This window comes from Triturus cristatus, chromosome 10 (genome assembly GCF_964204655.1).
Source record: "Triturus cristatus chromosome 10, aTriCri1.1, whole genome shotgun sequence".
In the NCBI taxonomy this organism is placed as follows: Eukaryota; Metazoa; Chordata; class Amphibia; order Caudata; family Salamandridae; genus Triturus; species Triturus cristatus.
In genome coordinates, this window is record NC_140593.1 from 502,157,512 (window position 1) to 502,184,312 (window position 26,801).

Genomic DNA, 26,801 nt, shown 5'->3' on the forward strand with positions numbered 1-26,801 from the left:
CCAATACAACCCACATTGCATAAAAATAAATAAAATAATCGTTTAAAAAACTTAGAAGCATATTTTTTTAATTAACCCCTTCGCTGCCAGGCCTTTTCCCCCTCCTGTGCCACGCCGTTTTTTTGGCTATTTGGGGTAGTGTGCGCTGAGGCCCCTGTAACTTTTTGACCACATAAGGTATCCACGCCAAATTTGCGTCCTTTTCTTCCAACATCATGGGGATTCTGAAGGTACTCAGGGTTTGTGGATTCCCCTGGAGGGGTCACAGAAATGAGCCAAAATACAGCAAAATTTAGTTTTTTGGGGGGGAAAATGGGAAAAACGGGCTGCAAATGAAAGCATCTGGGTTTTTCCCTGCAAATGTTATTAAAAAAGGGTTTGTGGGGCTGAAATCACAATTTTCCCAGCTTTTAGGGGATACCAGACTTTTGTCAGAAACCCAACATTTTTTACACAGTTTTGGCATTTTTCTGGGACATAGCCTATTTTTGCTATTTTTTGTGCTTTCATCCTCCTTCCAGTTAATGGTAGAAATGGGTACAAAAGCAATAATGGATCCTGGAAAGCTATTTAGAGAAGTAGACAAAATTCTGAATTCAGCAAGGGGTCATTTGTGTAGATCCATCAAGGTTTCTTTATCGGAACTAAAAGTTAAATATAGGATAAATTGAAAATTTGTTGACAAAAAAGCCTTTTGTGTCAACGTTTTCATCTGTAACTTCTTCTAATTTTGACAGCTCTTTGAAAGCAATATACCGTTACATCCACTGGACAATACTGGTTGTGGGGATATATAGGACTTGTAGGTTCACCAAGAACCCGACGAACCCAGAGCCAAAAACTGAGCAGCAACTTGCAATGGTTTTTTATTATGTACCGGGTATATAGTAATTATTCTCTAAAAATGTGTACATGGAAAAATCGGTATGAAAGACACCTATGTATTTCTTAAATGGGAACAAAATATAGAGTTGAGAAACAGTAGATATTTGCACATTTCCGAAATTGGGAATACTCATACTAGCATGAGAATTATCAGTCATTTTTTAGAATGACTTCTTTTTTACACAATGTCTTTCATTTGGAAGGCAGAAATGCATCGAAAGTCAATAGGTAATAACAGTTCCTTTACAAATATGAATTACCCAAAGTCTCCCGATAAAAATGGTACCTCACTCGTAGGGGTAGGCATAGTGCCCACGACAGGAAACGGCTCAAAACCCAACGTGAACACACCACATTTTCACAATGCAAAATTACCCTTTTTTAGCAAAGTGCCTAGCTGTAGTTTTTTAACCCTAGCTCTGCCGGCACCTAGGGAAACCTAGCAAACCTATACATTTTTGAAAACTAGACACCCAGGGGAATCCACATTTTCCCCATATTTCTGTGGTGGAAAGTTCTGGAATCTACTTGGATCCACATATTTCAACCCACCCAGTGTTCCCCAAAGTCTTCCAAGAAAAATGGTACCTCACTTGTGTGGGTTGGCCTAGTGCCTGCGACAGGAAACGGCGCAAAACGCAACGTGGACACACCTCAATTTCGCTGTGAAAAATGACCCTTTTTTGGCAAAGTGCCTAGCTGTAGCTTTTTAACCATAGCTCTGCCGGCACCTAGGGAAACCTAGCAAACCTATACATTTTTGAAAACTAGACACCCAGGGGAATCGAGGATGGGGTGACTTGACTGCCTCCCACCAGGTTCTGTTACCCAGAATCCCTTGCAAACCTAAAAGAATTGCCAAAAAAAACACTTTTTTCCCACATTTCTCTGGTGGAAAGTTCTGGAATCTGCGTGGATCCACAAATTTCCATGCACCCCGCATTCCCCAAAGTCTTCCAAGAAAAATGGTACCTCACTTGTGTGGGTCAGCCTTGTGCCCGTAACAGGAAACGGCGCAAAACGTAACGTGGACACACCTCAATTTCGTAGCGAAAAATGACCCTTTTTTGGCAAAGTGCCTAGCTGTAGTTTTTGAACCATAGCTCTGCCGGCACCTAGGGAAACCTAGCAAACCTATACATTTTTGAAAACTAGACACCCAGGGGAATCCAGGATGGGGAGACTTGACTGCCTCCCACCAGGTTCTGTTACCCAGAATCCCTTGCAAACCTAAAAAATTGCCCAAAAAAACACATTTTCCCCATATTTCTGTGGTGGAAAGTTCTGGAATCTACTTGGATCCACAAATTTCAACCCACCCAGTATTCCCCAAAGTCTTCCAAGAAAAATGGTACCTCACTTGTGTGGGTCAGCCTAGTGCCCGTGACAGGAAACGGCGCAAAACGCAACGTGGACACACCTCAATTTCGCTGTGAAAAATGACCCTCTTTTGGCAAAGTGCCTAGCTGTAGCTTTTTAACCATAGCTCTGCCGGCACCTAGGGAAACCTAGCAAACCTATACATTTTTGAAAACTAGACACCCAGGGGAATCGAGGATGGGGTGACTTGACTGCCTCCCACCAGGTTCTGTTACCCAGAATCCCTTGCAAACCTAAAAACATTGCCAAAAAAAACGCATTTTCCCCACATTTCTCTGGTGGAAAGTTCTGGAGTCTGCGTGGATCCACAAATTTCCACCCACCCCGCGTTCCCCAAAGTCTTCCGAGAAAAATAGTACCTCACTTGTGTGGGTCAGCCTAGTGCCCGAGACAGGAAACGGCGCAAAACGTACCATGGACACACCTCAATTTTGTTGCGAAAAATGATCCTTTTTTGGCAAAATGCCTAGCTGTAGTTTTTTAACCATAGCTCTGCCGGCACCCAGGGAAACCTAGCAAACCTATACATTTTTTAAAACTAGACACCCAGGGGGATCCAGGATGGGGTGACTTGACTGCCTCCCACCAGGTTCTGTTACCCAAAATCCCTTGCAAACCTAAAAAATTGCCAAAAAAAACACATTTTCCCCAAATTTCTCTGGTGGAAAGTTCTGTAATCTGCGTGGATCCACAAATGTCCACCCACCCCTCGTTCCCCAAAGTCTTCCGAGAAAAATGGTACCTCACTTGTGTGGGTCGGGCTAGTGCCCGTGACAAGAAACGGCGCAAAACATAACGTGGACACACCTCAATTTCACAGCGAAAAATGCCCCTTTTTTGGCAAAGTGCCTAGCTGTAGTTTTTGAACCATAGCTCTGCCGACACCTAGGGAAACCTAGCAAACCTATACATGTTTGAAAACCAGACACCCAGGGGAATCCAGGATGGGGTGACTTGACTGCCTCCCACCAGGTTCTGTTACCTAGAATCCCTTGTAAACCTAAAAAATTGCCCAAAAAAATACATTTTCTCCACATTTCTCTGGTGGAAAGTTCTGGAATCTGCATGGATCCACAAATTTCCACCCACCCCGCGTTCCCCAAAGTCTTCCGAGAAAAATGGTACCTCACTTGTGTGGGTCGGCCTAGTGCCAGCGACAGAAAACGGGGCAAAACGCAACGTGGACACACCTCAATTTCGCTTTGAAAAATGACCCGTTTTTGACAAATTGCCTAGCTGCAGCTTTTTAACCATAGCTCTGCCGGCACCTAGGGAAACCTAGCAAACCTATACATTTTTGAAAACTAGACACCCAGGGGAATCCAGGATGGGGTGACTTGACTGTTTCCCACCAGGTTCTGTTACCCAGAATCCCTTGCAAACCTAAAAAATTGCCAAACAAAACGCATGTTCCCCACATTTCTCTGGTGGAAAGTTCTGGAATCCGCGTGGATCCACAAATTTCCACCCACCCCGCATTCCCCAAAGTCTTCCTAGAAAAATGGTACCTCACTTGTGTGGGTCAGCCTAGTGCCCGAGAGAGGAAACGGCACAAAACGTAACATGGACACACCTCAATTTTGTTGCGAAAAATGATCCTTTTTTGGCAAAGTGCCTAGCTATAGTTTTTTAACCATAGCTCTGCCGGCACCTAGGGAAACCTAGCAAACCTATACATTTTTGAAAACTAGACACCCAGGGGAATCCAGGATGGGGTGACTTGACTGCCTCCCACCAGGTTCTGTTACCCGGAATCCCTTGCAAACCTAAATAATTGCCCAAAAAAACACATTTTCCCCACATTTCTCTGGTGGAAAGTTCTGGAATCTGCGTGGATCCACAAATTTCCACCCACCCCGCGTTCCCCAAAGTCTTCCGGAGACCCGGGGAAACGCTGGGTGGTAGGAAATTTGTGTCAGCCCGGTGATGCCACAACTTTCCCACACAAAAATGTGTGAAAAAGGTGATTTTTTTCAGCTAAATTTGAGGTTTGCAGGGCATTCTGGGTAAGGAAACGTTGGGGGATCCACGCAAGCCATACCTTCCTGGAATCCCCCGGGTGTCTAGTTTTCAGAAATGTGTGGGTTTGGTAAGTTCACCTAGGTGGCCGTCGAGCACTGGGCCAAAAACCCAGGTGACCCCCCTTGCAAAACCAGGTCATTTTGAGGTAGGCAATTTTCATGTCGCCACACTACGTTGTGGGCCCTTGCCTGTCGAGGGTACTTGGGCCTCCCACACGAGTGAGGCACTGTTTTTATCAGGAGACCCGGGGGAACGCTGGGTGGTAGGAAATTTGTGTCAGCCCGGTGATGCCACAACTTTCCCCCACAAAAATGTGTGAAAAAGGTGATTTTTTCAGCTAAATTTGAGGTTTGCAGGGCATTCTGGGTAAGGAAACGTTGGGGGATCCACGCAAGCCATACCTCCCTGGAATCCCCCGGGTGTCTAGTTTTCAGAAATGTGTGGGTTTGGTAGGTTTCCCTAGATGGCCGCCAAGCCCGGGGCCAAAAACTCATGGGACCCCCTTTGCAAAACCAGGTTGTTTTGTGATAGGTAATTTTGATGTCTCCTCAATAGGTTTTGGGCCCTTGCCTGACGCGGGCACTAGGCCTACCCACGCAAGTGAGGTACCATTTTTCTCTGAAGATTTTGGAAAACGCAGGGTGGGTGGAATTTTGTGGACCCACGCAGATTCCAGAACTTTCCACCACAGAAATGTGAGGAAAATGTGTTATTTTGGACACATTTTTAGGTTTGCAATGGATTCTGGGTAACAGAATATGGTGAGAGCCAGTGAAGTCACCCCATCCTGGATTCCCCTCGGTGTCTAGTTTTCAAAAATGTACAGGTTTGCTAGGTTTGCCTACGTGCCAACTGCGCTAGGGCCCAAAATCCACAGGTATGCACATTGCTAAAAATAATTTGGAGCCCAGTGGCCTTTCTGCCGCCCTGGGGGGGAATCTGGGAAGGGAGTTTCATCCCAATATGCCCCTAAAGGGGCAGAAAGACTGTGGCTATTTTTTGTGGGGGCATTGGTATGACCATTTTGGGCAGCCCCCACGCATAAAAAATGCCTGCGTACTCGCTGGCGCCTAGTGGGCGCTCTGCCCCCCAGGGGCAGATCAGGGGCCACTGCCACCATCTGCCCTCCCGGGGGGGGGGCAGAAACACTGGAATTTCTCTGGGGGTGGGGTGGGGTATTGTCATGCCCATTTTGGGGAGCCCCTACCCCTACACTAATAAAACAAAAACATCCATGGTTTCTAGTGGGCATTCTGCGCCCTCCGGGGGGGGCAGATTGGGGGCTACAGCTCCCATCTGTCTCCTGGGGGGCAGAAAGACTGTCATTTTTGTGGGGGGAGGGTAGGGGCATTGGCGTGCCCGTTTCGGTCAGCCCACACCCTAAAACAATTGGGCAAAAAAAATCCCTGTTGGATAGTGGGCTTTCTGCCCCTCTGGGGGGGGGCAGATTGGGGGCTACTGCCCCATCGGCCCCCCGGGAGGGCAGAAAGGCTGTACGGGTGGCGGGGTGTGGGGGCATTGGCGTGCCCGTTTCGGGCAGCCCCCACCCTAAAAGAAAACTAAAAACAAATCCCTGGTGTTTAGTGGGCTTTCTGCCCCACCGAAGGGGCAGATTGGGGGCCAATGCCCCATCTGCCCCCGGAGGGGGGCAGACAGACTGTAATAATTGGGGGGTGGGGTTGGGGCATGGGCCTGCCCGTTTTGGGCAGCCCCCACCCCTATTTTGTTTTTTATTCCCTGGTGTCTAGTGGTCTTTTTGCCCCCCCCGGGGGGGCAGATTGGGGCCAATGCCGGGGGAGCAAAGGCCCTTGCCCAAGGGGCCGCTCCCCCCTCCCTGGTGTCTAGTGGGTGGATCCCTGCTTGGGGATCGCCCTCTTGTGGCGATCCCCAAGCAGGGATCCACTGGAGAGGGGTACCATTGGAAAGGGGAGATTCTCCCCTTTCCAACGATACCTCTCCCGTCTTTCTACGTGCTCAGGGGGCTGAGATAGCCCCCTGAGCACGTAGAAAGTGAAACTGAAATGTCAGTGTCAGTTTCAGTATAATGACGTCGGCGTGACGTGCGCGCCGATCGTCATTACGCTGAAAGGAGGGGGGTGCCTCGGGAGCTGGGGAAGCTCTTCCCCAGCTCCCGAGGCTATTTTCAGTGAAAGGGAATCCCTCTGGTGCCCGCACCAGAGGGATTCCCCAGGGAATGCCTCATGAGCTGGACTCGTCATGGGCACAGCGCGACTGTGCTCCATGACGAGTCCAGCTCGTCATGGGCACAGAAGGGGTTAAAATGTGTATAAAAATAGTTTCAGGCATTAATCAATCAATATCAATTATATATGCTTTATTCAGACACTCCTCATCCAATCCCCCAAAAGTCCCTACAGCCCAAAATTGAAATGTAGTAACTGATTTAAACATTAAATATATAAATAAACAACAAATAAAAAATGAACATATTACTGAATTAGCATTCATTAATATATAATTTTTCAAATCTAAACCCACCGAATAGCCCAATAAACTCCACAACCTGAAATTAAGATTTACCAGACAATGTAATACTTTATTAAACATACAAACGAACAAATAGCAAATAAAAAGTAACCAATAAAACATTTAATATAAATATATTTTTTAAAACAGTAACCATCCAAACCCAAACAACCCAAAAAGGAATAATTATAATGCTATTTAAAAATAATTTAAAATTCCTCGGAGAGGGTAGTATGTCTGTTTCTTTCCTCTTTGGTCCTCGGTTATTGGCGGGTGGGCAGTCATCAGTGGGAAGTGAGCAACTCGGGGCGGGGGGAGTTGGGGTGTTTGAAGTGGGTATCCGGAATGGCATTTTACGTCCAAGATTGTGTTTGTTTTTCTAATATGAAAAAAAAAACTGTCATGTGCGGTCATGCCACTGTATAACTTGATGCTGCAGCGGCCTCTGGGGTGCAGAGCCCTGCGTTCATTGTGCAACTGACAATAAAAATCTGTTTTTAAAAAATTACAAATTAATTTCACAATAACCTACATTATGAAGTAAAACATAGTACAATACAGCTAAATGACCTAAAACGATGTTATAGTAATCAATATTTTAAACTTCAATATTATTGTAAAAAAGATTTCTAAAATGTATACTTTCGATATTTTCGTGCATGATATTTTTGTACTTATGAGGATTTTACCACAATATTAAAGCCACATGATAGTTCTGAGTCTATTTTTAGGTGGAAGACCTAAGTGAAGTAGTGAGAGCAAAAACATTTGACTCTTGAAACAAGGCTCTTTGGGTTTGTGCAGCTGACTAGCTAATGAAACTGTTGCACCTTTTCCAACTCATCAGATACCTTTGGTAGGTTGCCCAGAGTTAGAAGCTCGTTTTAGTCAGGGATATTGGAAGTCTAAGATTGCGGATTGTTCACTTTTATATACTTAACTAAGCAAGCAGTGATACATCCACCATATCTGAATTCATGGAAAGTGAGTCATCATTGAATGGGAAGTTTTTGTGTTTTGTGTATCATGTTTGAATGAGTGAATGTGAGATGGAGGCAATGATTAAATGAGTGGGTAGATGAGCAAGGCATGGATTGATGAATGAGTGAGCGGCTGAGTACATGGGAGAGGAGTTGGCCTAATGGCTAGGGCGGTCAACCTCGGATCTAGGGAACTGGGTTTGAGTCTCAGCAATGACGCTGAACATCCTGTGATTCTGGGCAAATTACTTAATCTCCCCGTTTCTAACAAAAATGCATGTGTCCTCATGTAATGCAACTGATGGTATGTAAAGTGCTACGATACCCGATTCGGGTCAAGTTCGCGCTATATAAAACACTGTAAAATTTAAAAAAATTAAATGGATGGATGAGCGAGTGAATTGATGGATGAGTGATCGAGTGCAAAGATGGAAGATTTGGTGAAGTTATGGATGGATTTTCAGCTAAATGATGAGTGAATGTATGGATGAATAAAGGGCCAAATGCAATGTGTGGAGCCACGGTATGGAGATTTAGAGCAGTGTGTTGGGGCAGGAACAGTGTTGGGAGAAGTGTGTGGTTGGGCTAGGCAGTAAGTTCCGAAGGTATAGTGTGCAACGTAAGCCACCGTTGTATGTTAAAGGACACCATGTGGGGAAAGGTACAGTGTAAACAGCTGTGAGTTGTTGTGTATAGCACAGGGTATAAGGCTCAACATGTACAGGACTTAGGCAGTGCATGCAGATCTTTAAACATGGGAAATGTGTGTGATATGTAGTGTGTGACTAGTGTGGGAGAGCGGGTAAGAGATGAGCAGTGCATGTGAGGCAGTGTGTGAGGGCCTTTTATGTGGGGGAATTATAGGGAGGCGGGTTATTATTTGATGCACCAGGACCACTATATGGAAGAGATAAGATATGAGTGTGACCCAATGCGTGCAGTGTACAGATAGCGTGTGCAGGGCATGCGCTCTATATGATAAGAAGTGTGAAAGGAGCAGTTGTTTTCAGCAGTAGCTTTCATTTTTGGTCCTGACCTCAGCATTTGTGATCTAGACAGCAGTTGTCATATGTCCATGCTCGAAAAGCACATTTTGTACCACCTTTACTTCTCCACCTTATTCCTACCTTCCTTCACAGTCACTCTTTTCAGAGAGTCCTGTGCTCTGGATCTAACCCTAGAACCTGGCCCCACTCCACGGTCTCTAAAGTAATGTGGTTGAGGGAATGAATACTATAGGGTTAGCAAATAGAGGCTCTGCCTCCTCTCCAATTCTATACCCTTCTGTTCATGTTGAGGACCTGTGGGTCTGACTACTGCATCACAGGAACAGTCAGTTGGTGCTGCCCTCAGCAGAAAAAGGCACACCAATCACCTGTTCACCTCTGTGCTAGGAACTCTGGGATTTTTTGTTATTTCCTACAGCAGAGAAAAGGAACAAAAGCGACCATCAGTAAAGCCCAAGCCAAACTCTAAGTGACTTAAAGTCCGCACAGTGCTTTGATGCTAAGCCTGCACTTAGAAACATTGTCACATGGGGATACAAAGACATTGCGTAACTAGCATCTGCAGTGCTTTTCATCCAGCAGTCACACAAAAGCAGAGAGAGGAAAGAGGTTTGCAATACATCCTACCTAGGACATGCTGATAACTACTACTAGTATAGGGAACCAAAGTAGTGCTAAGAAGCATGTACTCAAAGGAATTCCCTAAGTAGAATGTGGCACCATCACCAACCAGTGGTGGCACTCCTCATCATTGGGTTCTGTTCTCTGGAACAGGCCTCATACCAGTCTGAATGAGCTCCAAAAATATGGAGCTCTTCTAAGTACTGTTTTCAAATTCCTTTAAGTAGGATATTTTATTATGGGTGAGATCTCATTATATATTAAGAATAAATAATAGGTTAACCAAATCAATCTTTATTCATCAATCGCTGTCAACATGTTTCAGCCACTGCAAAGAGACAGAGCTCAGGACAGGTCACTCTTCTTGCCTATGCCTTGAGTGCTGATCATGCCAGACGGAACCCGACACAGACACTGCTACAAGTGACTGGAAGAACCTCGACAGGCTGTCACATCTTAAGGTGTGATAGATACCCCCTTGAACTGCCATGAATCTGACTTAAAGGTTTGCGTCGCACATGTACCATGTTGCGTGGTGAAAGCATGACGCAAAGCTCTCCAATATGCTCCCTAGTGTTCAGTTCTTAATAAAAATGAATAAGTCTGTGTACGGCAAACTTTTCATTGATGTACTCATTTTCTGTTGTGGATAGTCTTCAGGTGAACAATCCACAGGTTCAGGACATGGGAGTAATGAACACTGATATATTTTTTCTGTTTATCTCTTCTCCCCTTTACCTTCCTGTACATGACCTGGAAATATCTGGCTAGCTTAATAATTTTAACACCCTGAATGAAGACATATTCCAGGCTTTTAAATGGTTTTATGTGGGTTTTTGGAGTGCCAAAAGGTATGAAGCTCACAAAGATCAGATTTTATAGATGCCCCAAACATTAACCAAGATCACCTCCCTCATCACTCCTGGGAACTTCAATTTTCACACCCACCCATTTACTACCTGCCAAAAATACAGTCACCTGGCAGACTTTCCACAGTCAAAAGCCTTCTTTGTGATCTTAACCATCTGCGTTTTTTTATTCCATACATCAGATCTGCCAAGAACATCTGGGGATGGTATTTTTTCTACACATAAAAATATTTACCAAACCCATAGTTCCTGAAAGTCTTTCCATAGTCTAAAGGATATTCCATTATGATCTCCATCCTACTGAAACCTTGATCCATTAATAATAAATGTATCTCACTTTGGATCCCTGACTGTATTAGAGGATCCAATAACTTATTCCAGTTCTATAGAAGAAGGTATTTGGCTACCAAGAGTCCACTCTAGGCTACAATGTGTGATACTTCCTAGTTTCTGCTATGATGTTTGCTCATGTTGGCCACTTTTGTAACGTAGTTAAATAGATTAACCGTCTGTGCCTAGAAATGTATTGTCGGCTTGCCCTAGTCAGGTGGAAAAAGATACTGTGCATGTAACTGCGACCTGCAGAATTGTGCTAGATGTGAAAGTTTTAGCATTGTGCTGCAGTATTACACTGGTTAAAGTTGTGTGTAGAGGAACATTAGCAGATAGAGAAGATAAATACCAAATATGTCAAGCCACATAAAGCCTCCATTTGATGTTGCAGAAGGATTGGCTTTTCCCTCTAGCCTTTTTAATCTATATGTGGAGCCTATAGAGATTTCCTGAAAATTCTCAAGCTTTTCTACCGCACATATGTGAAACGCATGTACAACTACATAAAAATAAGCAATGTTCTAACCACAGATTACATTAATGGTTGTCTATCTAAAATAAAAAAACTAGATGATCAATCATCAACTCTTAATGAACCAAAACAAAATAGAGTTAGTCATTAGCAAAGATGACCCTAAATGATACACTGCAAAGAGATAGGACACTAACTTACGAGAAGTTGGTCTCACCTCCACTACGATACACAATGCTAAATCTTTAGGCTTCCTACTTGACAAAAGACTCAACATAGATTCTAGGCTTGTGCAAAATTTTAACTACACTGGCAACATTCTTGAGATTTTTTTAATTTTGCTTTATATGAACATTAATTTTGCAAAATTGTGCCCATGGGAGAACTGGTTCAGAGAAAAAAATTAGCATTGAGATATTTTCTGCTCATACCAGTCTTCTTCCAGTGGCTCGTGAAATCTGTTTATGTGAAATATATCACAAGTAAATACAAAAATATCTGCTGTACCTATAGTTATTTTATAAATGCATCTAAGTCATTACATAAGACAGAAAACACCACTCTATCTGGACCGTGTAGAGATTACAAAACACATTGAAATAGGGTATTAATCCATGTTTTAATTTTGACCTTAATTGAAAAAGATTTACTTGATGAATACGTAAAGTTTATACATTACACCAACATTACAACAAAACCAAGAACCTGTTAGTCCTACAATACATTGGTACCCATGGACAATCTGTGAGATAAAATTATTCACACATACTCATTCATACTAAAAAACATTCATACAATGTAACAAATGACACATAACCCTAAAAGCTAAAAGATGAACAAAATACAGGCCCAAAAAAATGGTAGGCGAGTCTTCTTAAGTGTAAGGCATACACAGAGGGATACAAAAAAGAAGAATGGCATATGGTAAACAGAATGGAATAACAAGAAAATGTGTTCTTGTGATATTGTAAGGTCTTAACAAATCTGTGTGATGAACAGTCCAGTTCAATATGCCGACGCGCGTTTCGGTGTAACACCCCCTTTCCCCGGGGCAACACCTTCTTCAGGGCAAGAAATTATTCAAATATAAGTTCCATGGGACCTACCAAGTGATAAATAACAGTTAATGAACAAAAAAACTATTTATTCTAAACATATACATTAGATAATACCGATTTTTCATAAAGTTACAAAAAGCAAAATTCATCTAAACTGAACACTGGTCCAGATACATGAGTGGTTGAGCATTGGATACACTGATTATATTCTGGACGTTGCACACATAATGGAAAAAACAAACAGAATAACCAAGATACGAGAAAAGTTTGTAAAGAAAGACACAACAATGAATAGTTTAGTCACACTAGCAATTAATCAAAGAGATTCCTGGATGTATTACTTAAACTGGATACCGTTGCACAAAATCTGGTAAAGAGCATTAGGGTAGAAACAATAATTAAAAAATTAACTACAAAAATTCACCATGGTGGTGTATCCCAAAAAATAGTTTGGGAGATAGTTATAACCAGAGGATGAGTGGGTTTCGAGTACAGTTATAAAACATAAAGGTTACAAATGATAGGGGTACTACTTCTGCATGAAACTAATGATTACAGCAAAAGAAGATGAGAGACACGCTCACCAAGGGATCAGTCGAGAAGATAAGTATAAATATATCTCTCTCCTTAAGTTTAATGACACAACCTCAGTACTTCTTACGGTGAGCAAATATAGCAATGCAGTGGAACTTGTCCACTTATTGGAATGCGAGATCTAAGGAAGAGAGTAGATCGAGAAAAATTAGCATTTCAGTCACAACACACAGTTTGTTAGATTTGATTCGTTTATAGGGGGAGACATAGGCCATGTCCGTGAGGCTTAATCTACCTGAAATCAGCGGTTCGTAGGTGTTCTCTGTTTGCACTTTAGAGGCGATGAATAAAAGTCAATGGGTCTGAAATACCAACGAAAACAAAACAGGCTAGTGAAGGTCTTTTTTTTATTATTTTATATAAATCATAGACCCGTGTGATAAGCGAGAAACTCCAAGATGTAATTAATCACCTACTTCAGTTTCAGGGAAGGCACCTCACTATTCCGGCTTGGCGTGCACCTATCCTCAAAGTTCCAAAGTTGGTGGGGAAAAAAGGGAAATGGATTCTGCCACAGCGTGTGGTAATCGAAACAAAACAATTCAATTTTACACTCCAGAACTAATTACGGGGTCAAGGTCTTATCCGATCATAGCCCAGTGTGATATGCGAGAGACTAAAGGATGTAATAAATCACCTATTTCAGTTAAGGGAAGGCATCTCGCTGATCCGGTTAAGCGTGTGAATATCCTTAATGTTTCAAGGTTAATGAGGGAGAGGGAGTTGGATTCCGCCACAGTATCTGGTGAGCGAAACAAAACAATTTAAGTTAACGCTCCAGAGCTAATTACGGGAACGAGGAAACTGTGGTCTTAGCCCTTCCTCCTATTTTCTAAACGCTTACCGGAAAGAAGTTTTCTATTCCTTTCAGTCCTTCGTCTTAGTCCAAGAATGCAGGAAAATGTAGACGCTTCTCCGCTGCTGGTTCTCCGCTTTCTGAGAAGCGAGCAACGACCAGTCTGATTGTGCACAGCTGTTTAAATACCGGCAGGGGCTGAGCACAGATCACGTCATAGGGCAGTGTCTAAATCGTGGCTATGGATTCCGAAAAAACTTCGGATTTAAGTGTTTTGAGGTCGCAGCTGAGGTGGCTGAAGATAGTGAGATAACAAGCCAGATATAAAAGTCTCTAACAATTTGCAGTGCAGTCGTCAAAAGAGAACTAGTGGGGATTGCTCAGATGGATGAATTGAAAAACCCCCTAATGATATTATATAGGGGCCCATAAGCTGGGCAATGAGCAAGGAGAAAAGAACGAATGGAGGATCTATTGTAGCGGTTCACAGTGGTGTTTAATGGAGATCCAATTCGTTTTTTTAGAGGGATGCATCGCTCTATTCAGATGCTTAAATGATAGCATTCTCCCAGGGTAATTCCTCATTGAGCCCCCTTGTCTTGGAGTCCAGGAAGTAGATCCAAAAGACTTCTCGCTTCTTACGGATCCGGGTACTGTCAGTGCCCTTTTGAATGTGGACCCTTTCTAAGATGGTCCAACGTAGGTCCTTTTCAGTGTGGTTAAACTCCATCCAATGTCTGACCAATGGTGCTGAAAGATTATTTCGCCTGATGTTGGATTTGTGTTCCCCTATGCGTATTTTGCATTCTCTGCCAGTCTCTCCTACATAGGGGATTTTACATGGGCATAGGATGACATAAATACAGTTCGATGTTTTGCAGTTGGTCATTTCTTTGAGATTGATGGTTTTATTATTGATTACGATGGTGTCGTTGACAATAGTATTGGGGCATGCCTGACAGCCTCCACATTGATGATGCCCTTGAACGGGGGTATTGCCAATAATGGATCTCTGTGTCAATGTGTTTCGTTCTTGGAGTTTGGCTCTGACCAATAGATTTTTCAAATTTTTGTTCCTTCGGAATGCAAATATAGGCTTGGGTATCTTATCTGCCTCATTGTCCAGATTTAGAAGGTGCCACTGTGAATTGACGATTTGACGTATTTTATGGTTTATGGATGAGTGTTTGATAACACAAACCAATTTTTCCGTCTTGCTTTCTTTCTCCTTGGGTGTAAACAGAGTATCCCGATTGAAGTATCTAGCTCTCTTGAGGGCATCCCTAACAAGTCTGTTAGGGTATCCTCTTAGAAGGAATTTTTGTTTCATTGACTCTGCGTGCAATAGATAATCTTTAACTGAAGAACAATTCCTGCGCAGTCGTAAGAACTGACTAAATGGGATGCTTGGTTTTTGGCTATTAGGATGGAAACTTTCAAAGTGGAGCAGAGTATTCCTAGAGGTGGGTTTGGTGAAGAGTGATACCTGAAGTTGGTCATTCTCATGTTTGACATAGACATCCAAGAATTCCAGTTTTTCAGTGCTACTTTGTGCCGTGAAGTGAAGGTTGGAATCGGCTAGATTGATCCAGGATATGAATTCATTGAGAGATTCTCGGTCACCGCTCCAGACGAAGAAAATGTCGTCTATGAAGCGTGACCAGTGACGAACATTTTCATAAAAGGGGGCAACCTCGTTATAGATATTACGCTCTTCAAAGTGTCCCATATATAGACAGGCGACACTAGGCGCACAGGCTGCCCCCATGCTTACTCCCTGGACTTGATGGTAAAAGTCACCATTAAACTCAAAGAAGTTTTCTTCCAGGACTACTTCCAAACATTGGGTCAAAAATGTGTTGTTATGTAATGATGTTAAAGAATCTATTTTGTTTTTGACTACTTTCAAAGCGTCTCCTTGTGGTATGTTAGAGTATAGGGACTCGATGTCCATGGTGACTAATATCTCTCGTTCAGGATCATACTGCAGGCCTTCTATTTTGGAAATGAAGTGCCCTGTGTCCTTCACATAAGATTGGAGCGCGGTGACCAGGGGTTGGAGGAAACGATCGATATATTTTGATAGGGGTTCTGTTGCCGACCCTATGGTGGAGACGATGGGTCTCATTGGGGGGTCCTTCTGGTTTTTGTGGGTTTTAGGAACTCCGTAGATGATGGGAATCCGAGTATAGGTGGGGGTAAGATACTCTGCTTCCTTCTCACATATTTCTCCCCTCTCTACGGCTGACATGACTATTCGGAGAATTCTACGTTTCAGTCTTGGTTCTGGATTAATGGTGATTTTTAAGTAGTGTCTGGGCGACCCCAAGAGCGTGTTCATCCTGTTCTTATAGTCATCTGTATTAAAAATGACTATACCTCCACCTTTGTCACATGGTTTCAATGTGACATCATTGTTTTTCTTTAGGATGTTTAAGGCGTTCTTTTCTTCCCTGGTGATATTATTTACCGGAAAGGGTACAAAAGCCGTTATTTTTTCAATCTTGTTGAGGACGGCTTTTTCGAAAAGGTCTACTTCTTTACCAATTTGATCAATGGTAGGTGTAAAGTTTGACGGGGGTTTTAGGCCTGAATGATTCCCATTATCCTCAGGGATACTTCGATTCTGGAAGAATTTCTTGAGTCTGATTTTCCGGAAGAAAGCATGCATGTCTGTCATGAATTCAAATTTGTTCATTGTAGTTGAAGGGACAAAGGAAAGACCTTTAGTAAGCAGTGTTTCAGTAGGGTCATCCATTATATAGCCTGATAGATTGAAAACTGGGATTTTGGCTATGTTCGCCAGTATTGGTTCTGGCGAGTCCTGATGTACCTCTGTGGTTGGGCTTGTTCCTGGTATCTCTGCTGTTGTACTTGTTCCTGGTGTTGATTCCTTTGATAAGTGTTCTGATATTGACTTCGGTATTGAGTTTGGAACCGTGAGCGGGATCCGCCCCTTCGGTTCCCTAAAAAACGATTCTCACTCTGGTATCTCTCCGCATCTGATCTATATTGGGGAGTTTGGTAAGATGGCCCCTCGCTGTCTGAGTCGGTGGTATCCGAGAATGTTATGATACGTTTGTTGTTCCACTGGCCAGAAGAGTTGCCAGTCAAGCTGTCATAGGTTGAGGAATAGAAATTTTCAGATAGATAAGGATAGGCCCTTTCCTGCGAAAAGAGTCTAATGTCCTTTCTGAGCTTGTCCGTCTTCCTTTTGAGTAGATATTCACTGAAGGAATCTAACTCTATCGTAATCTCTTCCAATTTTTTCTTTCCCTCCTCGAGGGCGCTAGATGCTTTGGGTGAAATATATCCTCATGTACAAAAAGTCAAGCAACATACCAACAAAACACATTTCACACTGAAAGTGTAATGTTGCGAAAATTTCAAGGAAGGAAAAAAAATTATACATTTTTGCACATACCTACGTAGATTCACACATTAAGTCTATGTTGAAAGGGGCTCATTATCAACTAAGGCTTCTGAAAACAATAGGGAAATTCATCCCAAATGAAGATCTAAAAATGTTTTACTGAAGCAGTGGTGATCTCTTGCATGATATATTGAATGTCCTTACTAACTGGCCTCCCCGCTATTCAGATTGGATCCTTACAAGCACTTCTTGAACCTCTTTCTCCTATATAAGCCTTTATTGTTATAGATGGAGCAACATTATGGTCTATTAGAACACTGGAATGTTGTGAGCTCCATTGAAGACAATGGAGTGCTACCTGCTTCTTAGGGCTAGTAAAGGCCCGCAGAGCAACATTCCAATGTTTTACAAAGGCCTCTCGGAGCTTCGAGAGGGCTTTGTTAGAACATTCTGCCCTCTAGTGGCAGAATGTTCTAATAGCCTTATAGCCCTTCGTAGCAGGGCTATACTGGCTATTAAAGTCCTTTCAGCTTTCAGCTCGGGCCTTTAACACGGGAGCGGGCCTTTAATAGCCGGTATAGCCCGCTAAGGCGGGCTATAAGGCTATATTAAATCATACAGAAGAGACATTTTAGTACAGTGTGCATCTTGAACAAAATTATTTCACGGTGCTCTTAAATGTGATGATCATCTAAAAGTAGACACAGTGGAGAAAAGTAATTTTCTCTGCTCCCGATTTGGTCAAGCTGGGAAGTCTGGATTGAAATCAGGGTCTCGTCTCTGGTCAGTGCCTACAACTATGGGCCTGTTTTAGAGATCAGCGGACAGGTTACACCATAACAACAACAATGTCCTATTGGGTTTAGATTTAAACGGACGGTATAGCTGTCCCCGTTGTGACGGAGTAATCTGCCTGTAGATATCTAAATCAGGCCAAATGTTTTTGCCCCTGCCCAACAAAAACTTTTGACTGGCCTGGGCATGTTATGCAAGTGATTTCAAAACATCCCTTGTTTTTTTTCATAAGGTGGGGGGGCAGCAGAGGAAGCACACTTTGGGCAGAAGTGATGCAAACTTCCTTCTGTCAGCAGACAGGTACTGCTAGGACCCTAGCAGTGCAAGCGTTGCATTCTCAGGGAACAGGTACAGCATGGCAGTAGCAAAGCAAGCTTCCCTCTCTCACAGAAGGCAGCAAGTACAAATTTCCATTCCCTGTAAAACGTGTTCAGCATGGCAGACGGGTACAAGCATTCATCGCTCACAGAGCATGTATTGTTGAGGCATGAGTGACGTATAAATTACAGAAAGATCTCTGCAGCTGGTGATGAAATATAGATGGGTGCAGGGCTTTAAGTGGGCCAGGTCTGTCCGGGTCTGAGCACCGGCAGTTATTTTCAGGGGGCCTCGAAACGGGTCTCTATCAGGCTCTATTTTCGGGCCTCGCAGAGGTAGTCCGTTTTCTTTTATTTTTCTTGCACCAAACTTATTTTGCTCTAGCTGGAATTGCCAGGCTAGATCCTGAGGCCGCTGACCTTTGTGCACGCTGAAGATCCTTTCATGCAGATTTTTATCATATGATGCGGGACTGTGGGGAAGTATCGCAGTTTAGGACAGAAAGTCCTCTCTTTAATTAATGACTTTTCAGGCACCTATCTCCGAGTCATTCTGAATAAAGCTTTGTTTGTTGGGTAAGTTACCTAGAACTAAGGATAATAAAAAAAACTTGTAATTTCATAGATTTAGCGCCTTATTTTTGGTAAGCGTAAGATTGCGATCCTGCAACCAACCTCCAAGCACACAGCCGCACCCGAGTACTTCACAGGTCATTATCCCCTTCGCTGCGGCACGAATTTTGCCGCGGCGCTGGGGGGGTTCGGGGTGAGCGCGGCGCCGCCATGCTCGTGACGGAACCACTCCGTCATGAGCCACGGGCGCGCTGTGCTCATGACGGAGTGGTTCCGTCATGAGCAGGCAAGGGGTTAAAGACCATTTGCTTGTTAATGAGGCTTGTTTGTTTTTCACCCATTTGCAGAGCCCCTGCAGCTCCACTCTACCAATTGCTTGAAGAATTAGCCCCCCCCCCCAAAATGTTTTCTTAGCCCCCCCCCCCCCTCGAAATTTGGCTCTACTTGAGCCTTTGGGGAGGGTGTATGGCGTTATCCATACATATCGTTATTTAGACCACGCCACTACTTGGATAGGCCACACCACTTTAGAGCATTCCCAGTTTTTCCCCACTTAAAGCCCTGGATGGGTGACAGGGTGCGTGAGTGACTATGTGGGTTTGGACACCATTTTTACTTAGGTGATATTCCAGGTCAGGTTGTTAAATGCTCTCCTGCTGTTTGTGCTGTTTTTTTATTTGTTTAGACTTTAGAGGGTCCCCTACAGCTTCACTTAAGATTTGCGCAGCTGTTGCTTCTAAGAGTGGAGTATACACGTCACGTGAAGCGCAGATGCAAAGGGCTCAGCCGCACGTGCTGGGCGGGAGGAGGGGCTCAGCCCAGCCGATCCCATTCATGCGACTAGCACAGACCCCGCTGCATGCAGCTCTGAGTGCAGTTCATTCAAGTAAAGCCCGGGGATGCAGGGGGTGGAGCTCTGCTGCAGGCACGGAGGACCATAAGTGGGCTGGCAGCAGGGGAGGGGGGCTGCTCCTGCGTGACGCCAGCCAAGGGCGTTTTAGCTTCGGTTGTGTACAGCTGTACACAGCGTCTTTAAGATAACTCCATACATGCACAGAACTAGGCGCTCGGAGGCAGAATCAGACACGACATGGGAAGATAGGACTAAAAATCCTGTCAGAGCCATAGACTGTGTGGTTCTAGCTCCTTGACGCTCTGCGCCATTCATTCAAGGATAGCCCAGGAACACAATGAATGAATCTGTCAGGGCACACACTGTGATAGATTGGGGGTAGGGAGCAGGCGCGCAACACCCATTGGGCTCACCGGGCTTCAGCCACCCCCCGCCTCCTCATGTGTGTCAGCCCGGCTGAGACAGCCTCGCGGGCTGGCGTCCGTCTAATTGCAGCCGGACCCGAGTACTTCACACGTCTTTAAAAGACCATTTACTCGTTAATGAGGCGTTTGTCGTGTTTTCACCCCTTCTTACAGCCACTCTGCCTATGGCTGGAAGACTTAGCCGATCCCCCCCAAATCTTTTTCCCTCTTAATCTTTTTCAGCCCCCTCCCGAAATTTGTCTCCAGTTGCCCGCCTGGTAGGGAGACAGGTACACAGGACTGGGTCACATACTGATGTAGCGCTGGTTAGGGGACAGATGGAACGTGCTGTGTCACACTCGACGGGAGATAGGGGTAGTAGGATGAATCATGGTTCATATATACAGGTAAACCCTGTGAACGTAGAGATAGGGGCGCACATGCAGGGAGTAGCACACAGGGTGATTTAAGGGAGATCAGGACGGGGATAGACATACAAGACGGGGTCACATACCATTGATATACATGTGGTCCAACGGCAGAGCTGCCGACTTCGGAACTGGGGAAACAGATTCGAGTGCTGGAGTCGGCTCAACATTTTGTGATTCTGGGCAAATGCCTTAATTTCCTTGTGCTTAAAAACAAAAAAAGCCAGACGTTCTGTGGTGTAATCTGGTGTTCGTGTAACGCGCACTTGAGCCAAGTCTGCGCTACATAAAACTGCAAAACAAAAAAAAATAAAATGAGGCACAATCAGGTAGAGATGTACAAGCCTGGAGACGTACACTGAGGATGAACATCGGGCATGTGTCAAAGTGCGTCCCCGCCGCCCCCCACGTAAATTCCAGCTGACCAGTCGCAGGTGGTTTCAACTTGATCAAATTGCTGCATATGGGAATAGTACATGGTCAGCAGTAAAAAAGAAAGGGCGGTTCAAATTACATCAAAATCTCACTTGAAAGTGAACTGACAGGAGCCATTATCCATCAGTGGTGACCAGTTCTAACTGGAATCAGACGGATTTATCTCCGGTGAAGAATAGTCCAAAACACCAAACTTCTACCGACTGGGAACCACTACAAACATGTTTCACCTTGTCGACTGGAATTTTCATCAGAGCATTCACGTTCAGTGTAGCGCCTGCTGTATCCAGCCCTCTCCAGCGCTTGTTATACACAGTTCTGTGCACAATCCATTCGGGTGAATAATGAATTCTAATCGCGTGAAGGAGGAAAATACAATGTTTGGCCAACACCATTAATGTGCCGGCCTAGCCCTGCTGTACACAGCTCTTGCTTGCAGTTCATTCATGTAGTACATGGACAGGGTGTGTATAATTCATGAATACAGAGAATGACGCTGTCGTGGCTTCAAGTATAAACACACGAAGGAGGGGGCAGTGGGCATCTTGTTAATGCTGTAGCCACAAACCGAGGGCGAAGGGAGGGTGGGGGTCATGTCACCTTCCATTCACATGCTCTGTCGCCTCGCATGTAAACAATTGAGGCTTGAAATGATTCAGATAAAGCCCACGTCACGCAGCTGGCTTCACCCAGAGGACAGGTGCACTGGGGCACGGTCCTTGCAACCCCCAATGACTAGTTCTGCCCCTGCCTTCTTCAGGCTCACTTGGGGTTCAGCAGCGGTGCTGACGTGTGCGGGGGGGTGGGCCCGGCGCTGGTTGTGGGCGGGGCTCCGGGAGGAGGCGGGCCGCTGTTGCTGGTCGCTGTCCTGGGTGTTGAAGCAGCTGTCGCTTCCGCTGCCTGCTCTCCAGGCAGACTCTGGACAGAGAGAGTGGCGGCGCTCGAGTCCCCCCTGCCCGCTCCTCTCCCTCCTCTCGGACCTCCGCCTGCCGCCGCTCCTCGCAACGTACACTGCCCCATGGACGGACAGACTGGAATGGACCAACAGTGATCATGGAGCTGCACAGCTTCCTCCTCCTGCTACTCTCCGCTTCCCTGCACCCCTTCCCTGCCCGGGCCGACTGGAAATATGGTGAGTGACTCTCACCCTCCTGCCTGCATCCTCGGGCTGAGAGCTGCCCCCGCTGCCCGCACCTGCTCCTCCTGCCCTGGATCATTCATTGTGTGAAAGGCACTGCCAGGCAGCGGTGTGGGAGGAGCCGAGAGGATGCTGTGGATTCAAGGGTCCGCTCGGCGTTATCAGTCCGTGCTGTGATTCTGTGGTGTGTGCCACGGGTCACTGTCTAGAAAGCACTTCTGGGTGCTGTGGAAACGGAATACACGGGCTACGTGGCCTTCATTCGTTTTCCCCGAGGTTGTGATATGTGTGGCTGGATGGCAGTGTTTGCCTCCGGTGGTCTCGATGGTTACGTGGGGTGGAAGCAGCTGCCCTTGGACGGTGCGTAGAAGCACCACCGGGTGTTTGGTTGAGTCGTAGATGTGGTGTCCGAGTTGGATACATGCGGCTGCTCTTGACACGTATTGAGGGTGAATGGCCCATGACCAGGCAGCAGTTTTGGGATGCTGAAGCGATTAACAAGATTAGGAAATGCTGTGCAGAGATACCCAGAGGAGAGCGCTAGGGGTGTGCGCAGTTCTGGACAATGCCAGGCAATGTACAGTATCAGGATCAATATTTGGGAATGATGGGACATACAAATCGCAGGGAATGCTTGAGATTCAGGGATAGGAGGTTATGAGCTAAGTTTGTTTCTTCATCTTGCTTCGGCCTTTTTGTCCCGAGTTTCGTGGGTCTATCTATCTATCTATCTATCTATCTATCTATCTATCTATCTATCTATCTATCTATCTATCTATCTATCTATCTATCTATCTATCTATCTATCTATCTATCTATCTATCTATCTATCTATCTATCTATCTATCTATCTATCTATCTATCTATCTATCTATCTATCTATCTATCTATCTATCTATCTATCTATCTATCTATCTATCTATCTATCTATCTATCTATCTATCCTTCCACCTGCCGATCTATCCATCCATCCACCCATCCATCCACACAAACTCAGACCCAGGTATACACGGTCGGAGGTCAGGAGATGAACTTTTGAGAACGGTATGCCCACCTCGTCTCATCGTTTGGAGAGTTGGCGGCTAGGTGTAGGAGTGGGCAAAGGGAATATTAAAGTTTGTGACCTGTAGAGAGGCCCCGTTAAGGAAGGGGTGCGTTCCTCTCATTATAGAACCAGCCAAAGGTTTCACGAGCTACGGAAGAGCCTCTAGTGATGGGCTGCGCGCGAGGGATGCCTCATAGAAACATAGAGAAACGGTAGCATTTTCTTTCTAACTCCTTGCTCCTCCGTACCGCCTGTTTCTGTCCGCAGAGAGGTACGGTGATGATTGCCTTCCAAGGGAACATAGACTCGAAGGGGATGAGAGGAGGGAAGGAATGACCAGGGGCAGGAAATGATGTGACCTTAATGTATGTAAATAGTAATGGGCAGATTTACAAGTCCCTTGCGCCTCTTTGCGCCACCATTGCGTCACGTTTTTTGACGCAACGGCGGTGCAAACAATGCGACCTATTTACAACGGGACGCATCTAGGGAGATGAGTCACATTGTAAAGCCCTACATCACATTTTACCTGCATCAGTTATAATGTATGCAGGGGGGCATTCCTACGTAGGTGGCGTTCCTATGTAGGAAAGCCTCGTAAAAGTGACGCAGTGAAATCTACAAGATTTCACTGCGTCACATTTAGGACGCCACTCCGTCAACACCTTACGCCTGCTTGAAGCAGGCGTAAGGAGTGACGCAGTGTAGTGGGAATAGGCCACAAAATGCATTGCTGGAGTTGCGTCGTGCTTGCAACACGACTCCAGCAATGCGTGACTTTTGCCCCAACGGAAGCGTCAGAATTTCTGACGCACCTGTCAATCCTCCTGCCATGGTGCGCCGTATTGTAAATACGGCGCATCCATGGTGGCGCTAGCATTTTTTAGGGTGGCGCAATGAAAGTGACAGATGCGTCACTTTCTTGTAAATCTGCCCCAAAGAGTGTAGTGTGGAGCTGGCTGGAAGTGTTACATACAGATCCGTAGGGGGCATTAGTCTAGGGAAGGGTCCTAATCAAGCCAGGGAACCATCAGCTAAGGGAAATGTGACATTAAGAGGAGTTTTCTAATGTGAAACATGGGGAGGGTCTGATATGATTTTACAAATATAAAAGTAAAACTGACCCAGTACTGGAAACAGCAGGGGTTTCCTTTGCATCCATCTTGCTCTAAAGCCAAAGAGGTGGCTCTTTTAATTGAGATATTGGCCTGTAGTTCAAGACGGGGTGATTACGAGGAGGGTGAGCCCTGGTGCTGTGAGTTAAAATGATGTTTAGCAGGCAGTAGGGAGCGGTAGAGAGATGATGTGTTCTTTAATTATGCACCCCCCCCTCAGACAGCCACTCTTAAGGTAATAGTTTAAGGAGCCACAGAAGGCACTCTTTTTGGGCGCATGCCTTCGTCATGCCAACGCACTCTGGTTGCAGCCAGGCACGTCTGAATGAGCCAATGGCAGCATCCCTTGGACAAGAGAAGCACTGGCACGTGGCACTCACTTGGCCAAGCGTCCACTCACGAGGACAAGGCAGTTTAAGAGCCCTCCAGTGATAATATAACAGTTTTCTGTACCATGGGGGGAGAAATCAAAGAGGGATGTGGGAAATCAATATGGCGTAGACAGGGCGGTACAGAAAGTAAAAAAGAGACATGGGGTAGGGAAGAGCGAGGGATGTTTAGCTAAAGAAATGTCAGAGACATATAAATAGAGGGAGGTTTGAAAAATAAAAAGAGAAAGGTAGGGAAGAGAGTGAGCGAAGGTGCGGAAAGAGGAGATTTCTCAGCAGAGAGCATTGCTGCATGGTCTGAGCCACTATTTCACAGATACAGATGTAATTCACAGATCACACGTTTGAATCCCAGTGGTGCAAATGGCTTTCAACATTCCAGGGTCGATAAACGAATAGCATTGATGTGGGTAATAGTAAGGCACATACTTTGAGCGTCAATAAGGAGTTAGTTAGTAGCGCTATAGTTTCAAGTTTAATTTTATTATAGTGCGCAGTTAATTAAAACCATTGCACTTAGTGAATATATAAAACCTTTAAAAGCGAATCTTTTTGGGGGGAGAAAAGGTTGTAGTAGCTCTATAGTAATATTATTACAGGTGAGAAAGGTGATATAAAAGGCAACAGGAGATATTAAATTAGGGGAAACGAAGAAGAGATAACGGAAACATTAGAGAGCTTACTAATGCAAGGAAATGCAAGCCTAAGAAGAGACGGGGAAGTGTAGAATGAAATGGTGAAGACAAGGAGAGAGTAGGGAAGTAACCGAATGAAAATAAATATGAGTGAAACAGAATAGAAGAAGGTTAAATATTGTGCTTACAGAGTCCAGAATTGTGCTAAGAGCATTTTATTGTGTCCACTTGGTATGGCATAAGGCGATGCACACGGTGACCACATGATACTTGATATCTTGTTAGCACTTAAATATGAACTTGTTGGAATTTTAAATATGAACTTGTTGGAATTTTAAATATGAACTTGTTGGCATTTATTGTTTATAAAAGTGTTTATAAAAGTGAAGGTATTGATGAACTGGAATAGCAAATGGAAATATTTGCAAAGGGACGCATAACAATGTGAAAGTCTAACATCGATCTATTCCTAGATTCCATAGTATTGCCTTTTGTTTAGGTCAATGTTTAAAAACCATCTCTTTTAGCAAGCGGTATTCTCGCTCCTTGCAGGGCACTATTCGTGTTCTATATCCCTCATGGCCGTTGGATTGGCATTGTACTGCTGCACGCAACTGTCAGATTTAGCTATACGTGAATGTAAAACTACAATAACTTATAGCTGATGATGCTCAAACTGCTCATTACAATGGCCTTACCAATGCACCCAAACTCTACACCAAGACATACCCTGTCACTAAGATGAGAGTTGGTAAACTTGAACAGTACACATTTGCAGAAGGAGTGAAATCAACTGAATGTATGTGAAGTAAACAAGCATGGCGGCAGGTAAAGTCTGTAGCATCGAAAATGCGCTGTCCTCCATTAAAAATGCAAAATGCACACAATTGATGGACGGAATGCAAAATAAATCAAAACATGCACCCCCAGTCAAGAGATCTGGATTCAATCCATCATTCTTATTCTCACCATGCCACCCCAGTTTAGACCTGGCCATATGCAAATCAGTCTTGAACCTGTGCATTTGTCACCCCGAGTGGGACGGGTATGCCCAGACGTGGGTCCCGTGCTCTCCATGTCACTAGAGTCAGGCTATCCTGGCTGATGAGGGGTGAAACCCCAAAACAGGTCCTAGGATGCTTGTTTTTAGTCCAAGGAGGACCGAGCCTGGCAGTTCGAGCTGGACTGTTCCCATTGGGTGCAGGGTCAAGACTGATTTATATATGACTGGGTTCAAACTGGAATGGCATGGGGAGCAGAAAAATGATGGATTTAGGCTCAGATCGCTGCACTGGGGTGAATTTATGACATTGTTCTGCATTCTGTCCATCAATTGTTCTTTTTGCATTTATCACCCCGAGTGGGACTGGTATGCCCAGACGTGGGTCCGGTGCTCTTCATGCCACTAGAGTCAGGCTATCGTGACTGATGAAGGGCGAAACCCCGAAACCAGTTCTAGGATGTTTGTTTCCAGTTCAGGGAGGACCTGGCCTGACAGTTCGGGCTGGACTGTTCCCATTAGGCGCAGGTTCAAGACTGATTTCCATATGGCTGAGTTCAAACTGGAATGGCATGGGGAGCAAAAAAAAAATCAAATGATGGATTTAGGTCCAGATCTCTGTACTGGGGTGAATGTATGACATTTTTCTGCATTCTGTGCATCAATTGTTCTTTTTTCTCTATTCAAAATTGACATACCAGACATAGACAAACGGACACACTTACATCCTTGTTTACACTATTGACAGCACCATGTGTACAGTGTCCTGGCATATTGTTCTGGGTGATGGAGAGCAC

At 44.7% G+C, this 26,801-nt stretch overlaps 1 protein-coding gene across 1 annotated transcript in view; it reads left to right on the top strand.

The window, feature by feature from the left end:
• The first annotated feature begins 21,531 nt into the window (after window positions 1–21,531).
• PTPRN2 (protein tyrosine phosphatase receptor type N2) overlaps window positions 21,532–26,801 on the top strand; it is a 2,166,812-nt gene continuing 2,161,542 nt past the window's right edge. The window contains exon 1 of the mRNA XM_085631955.1: window positions 21,532–21,814. Coding sequence (XP_085488081.1) covers window positions 21,736–21,814 — 79 coding nt within the window. The 5' untranslated portion in view covers window positions 21,532–21,735. The remainder of the gene's footprint in view (window positions 21,815–26,801) is intronic.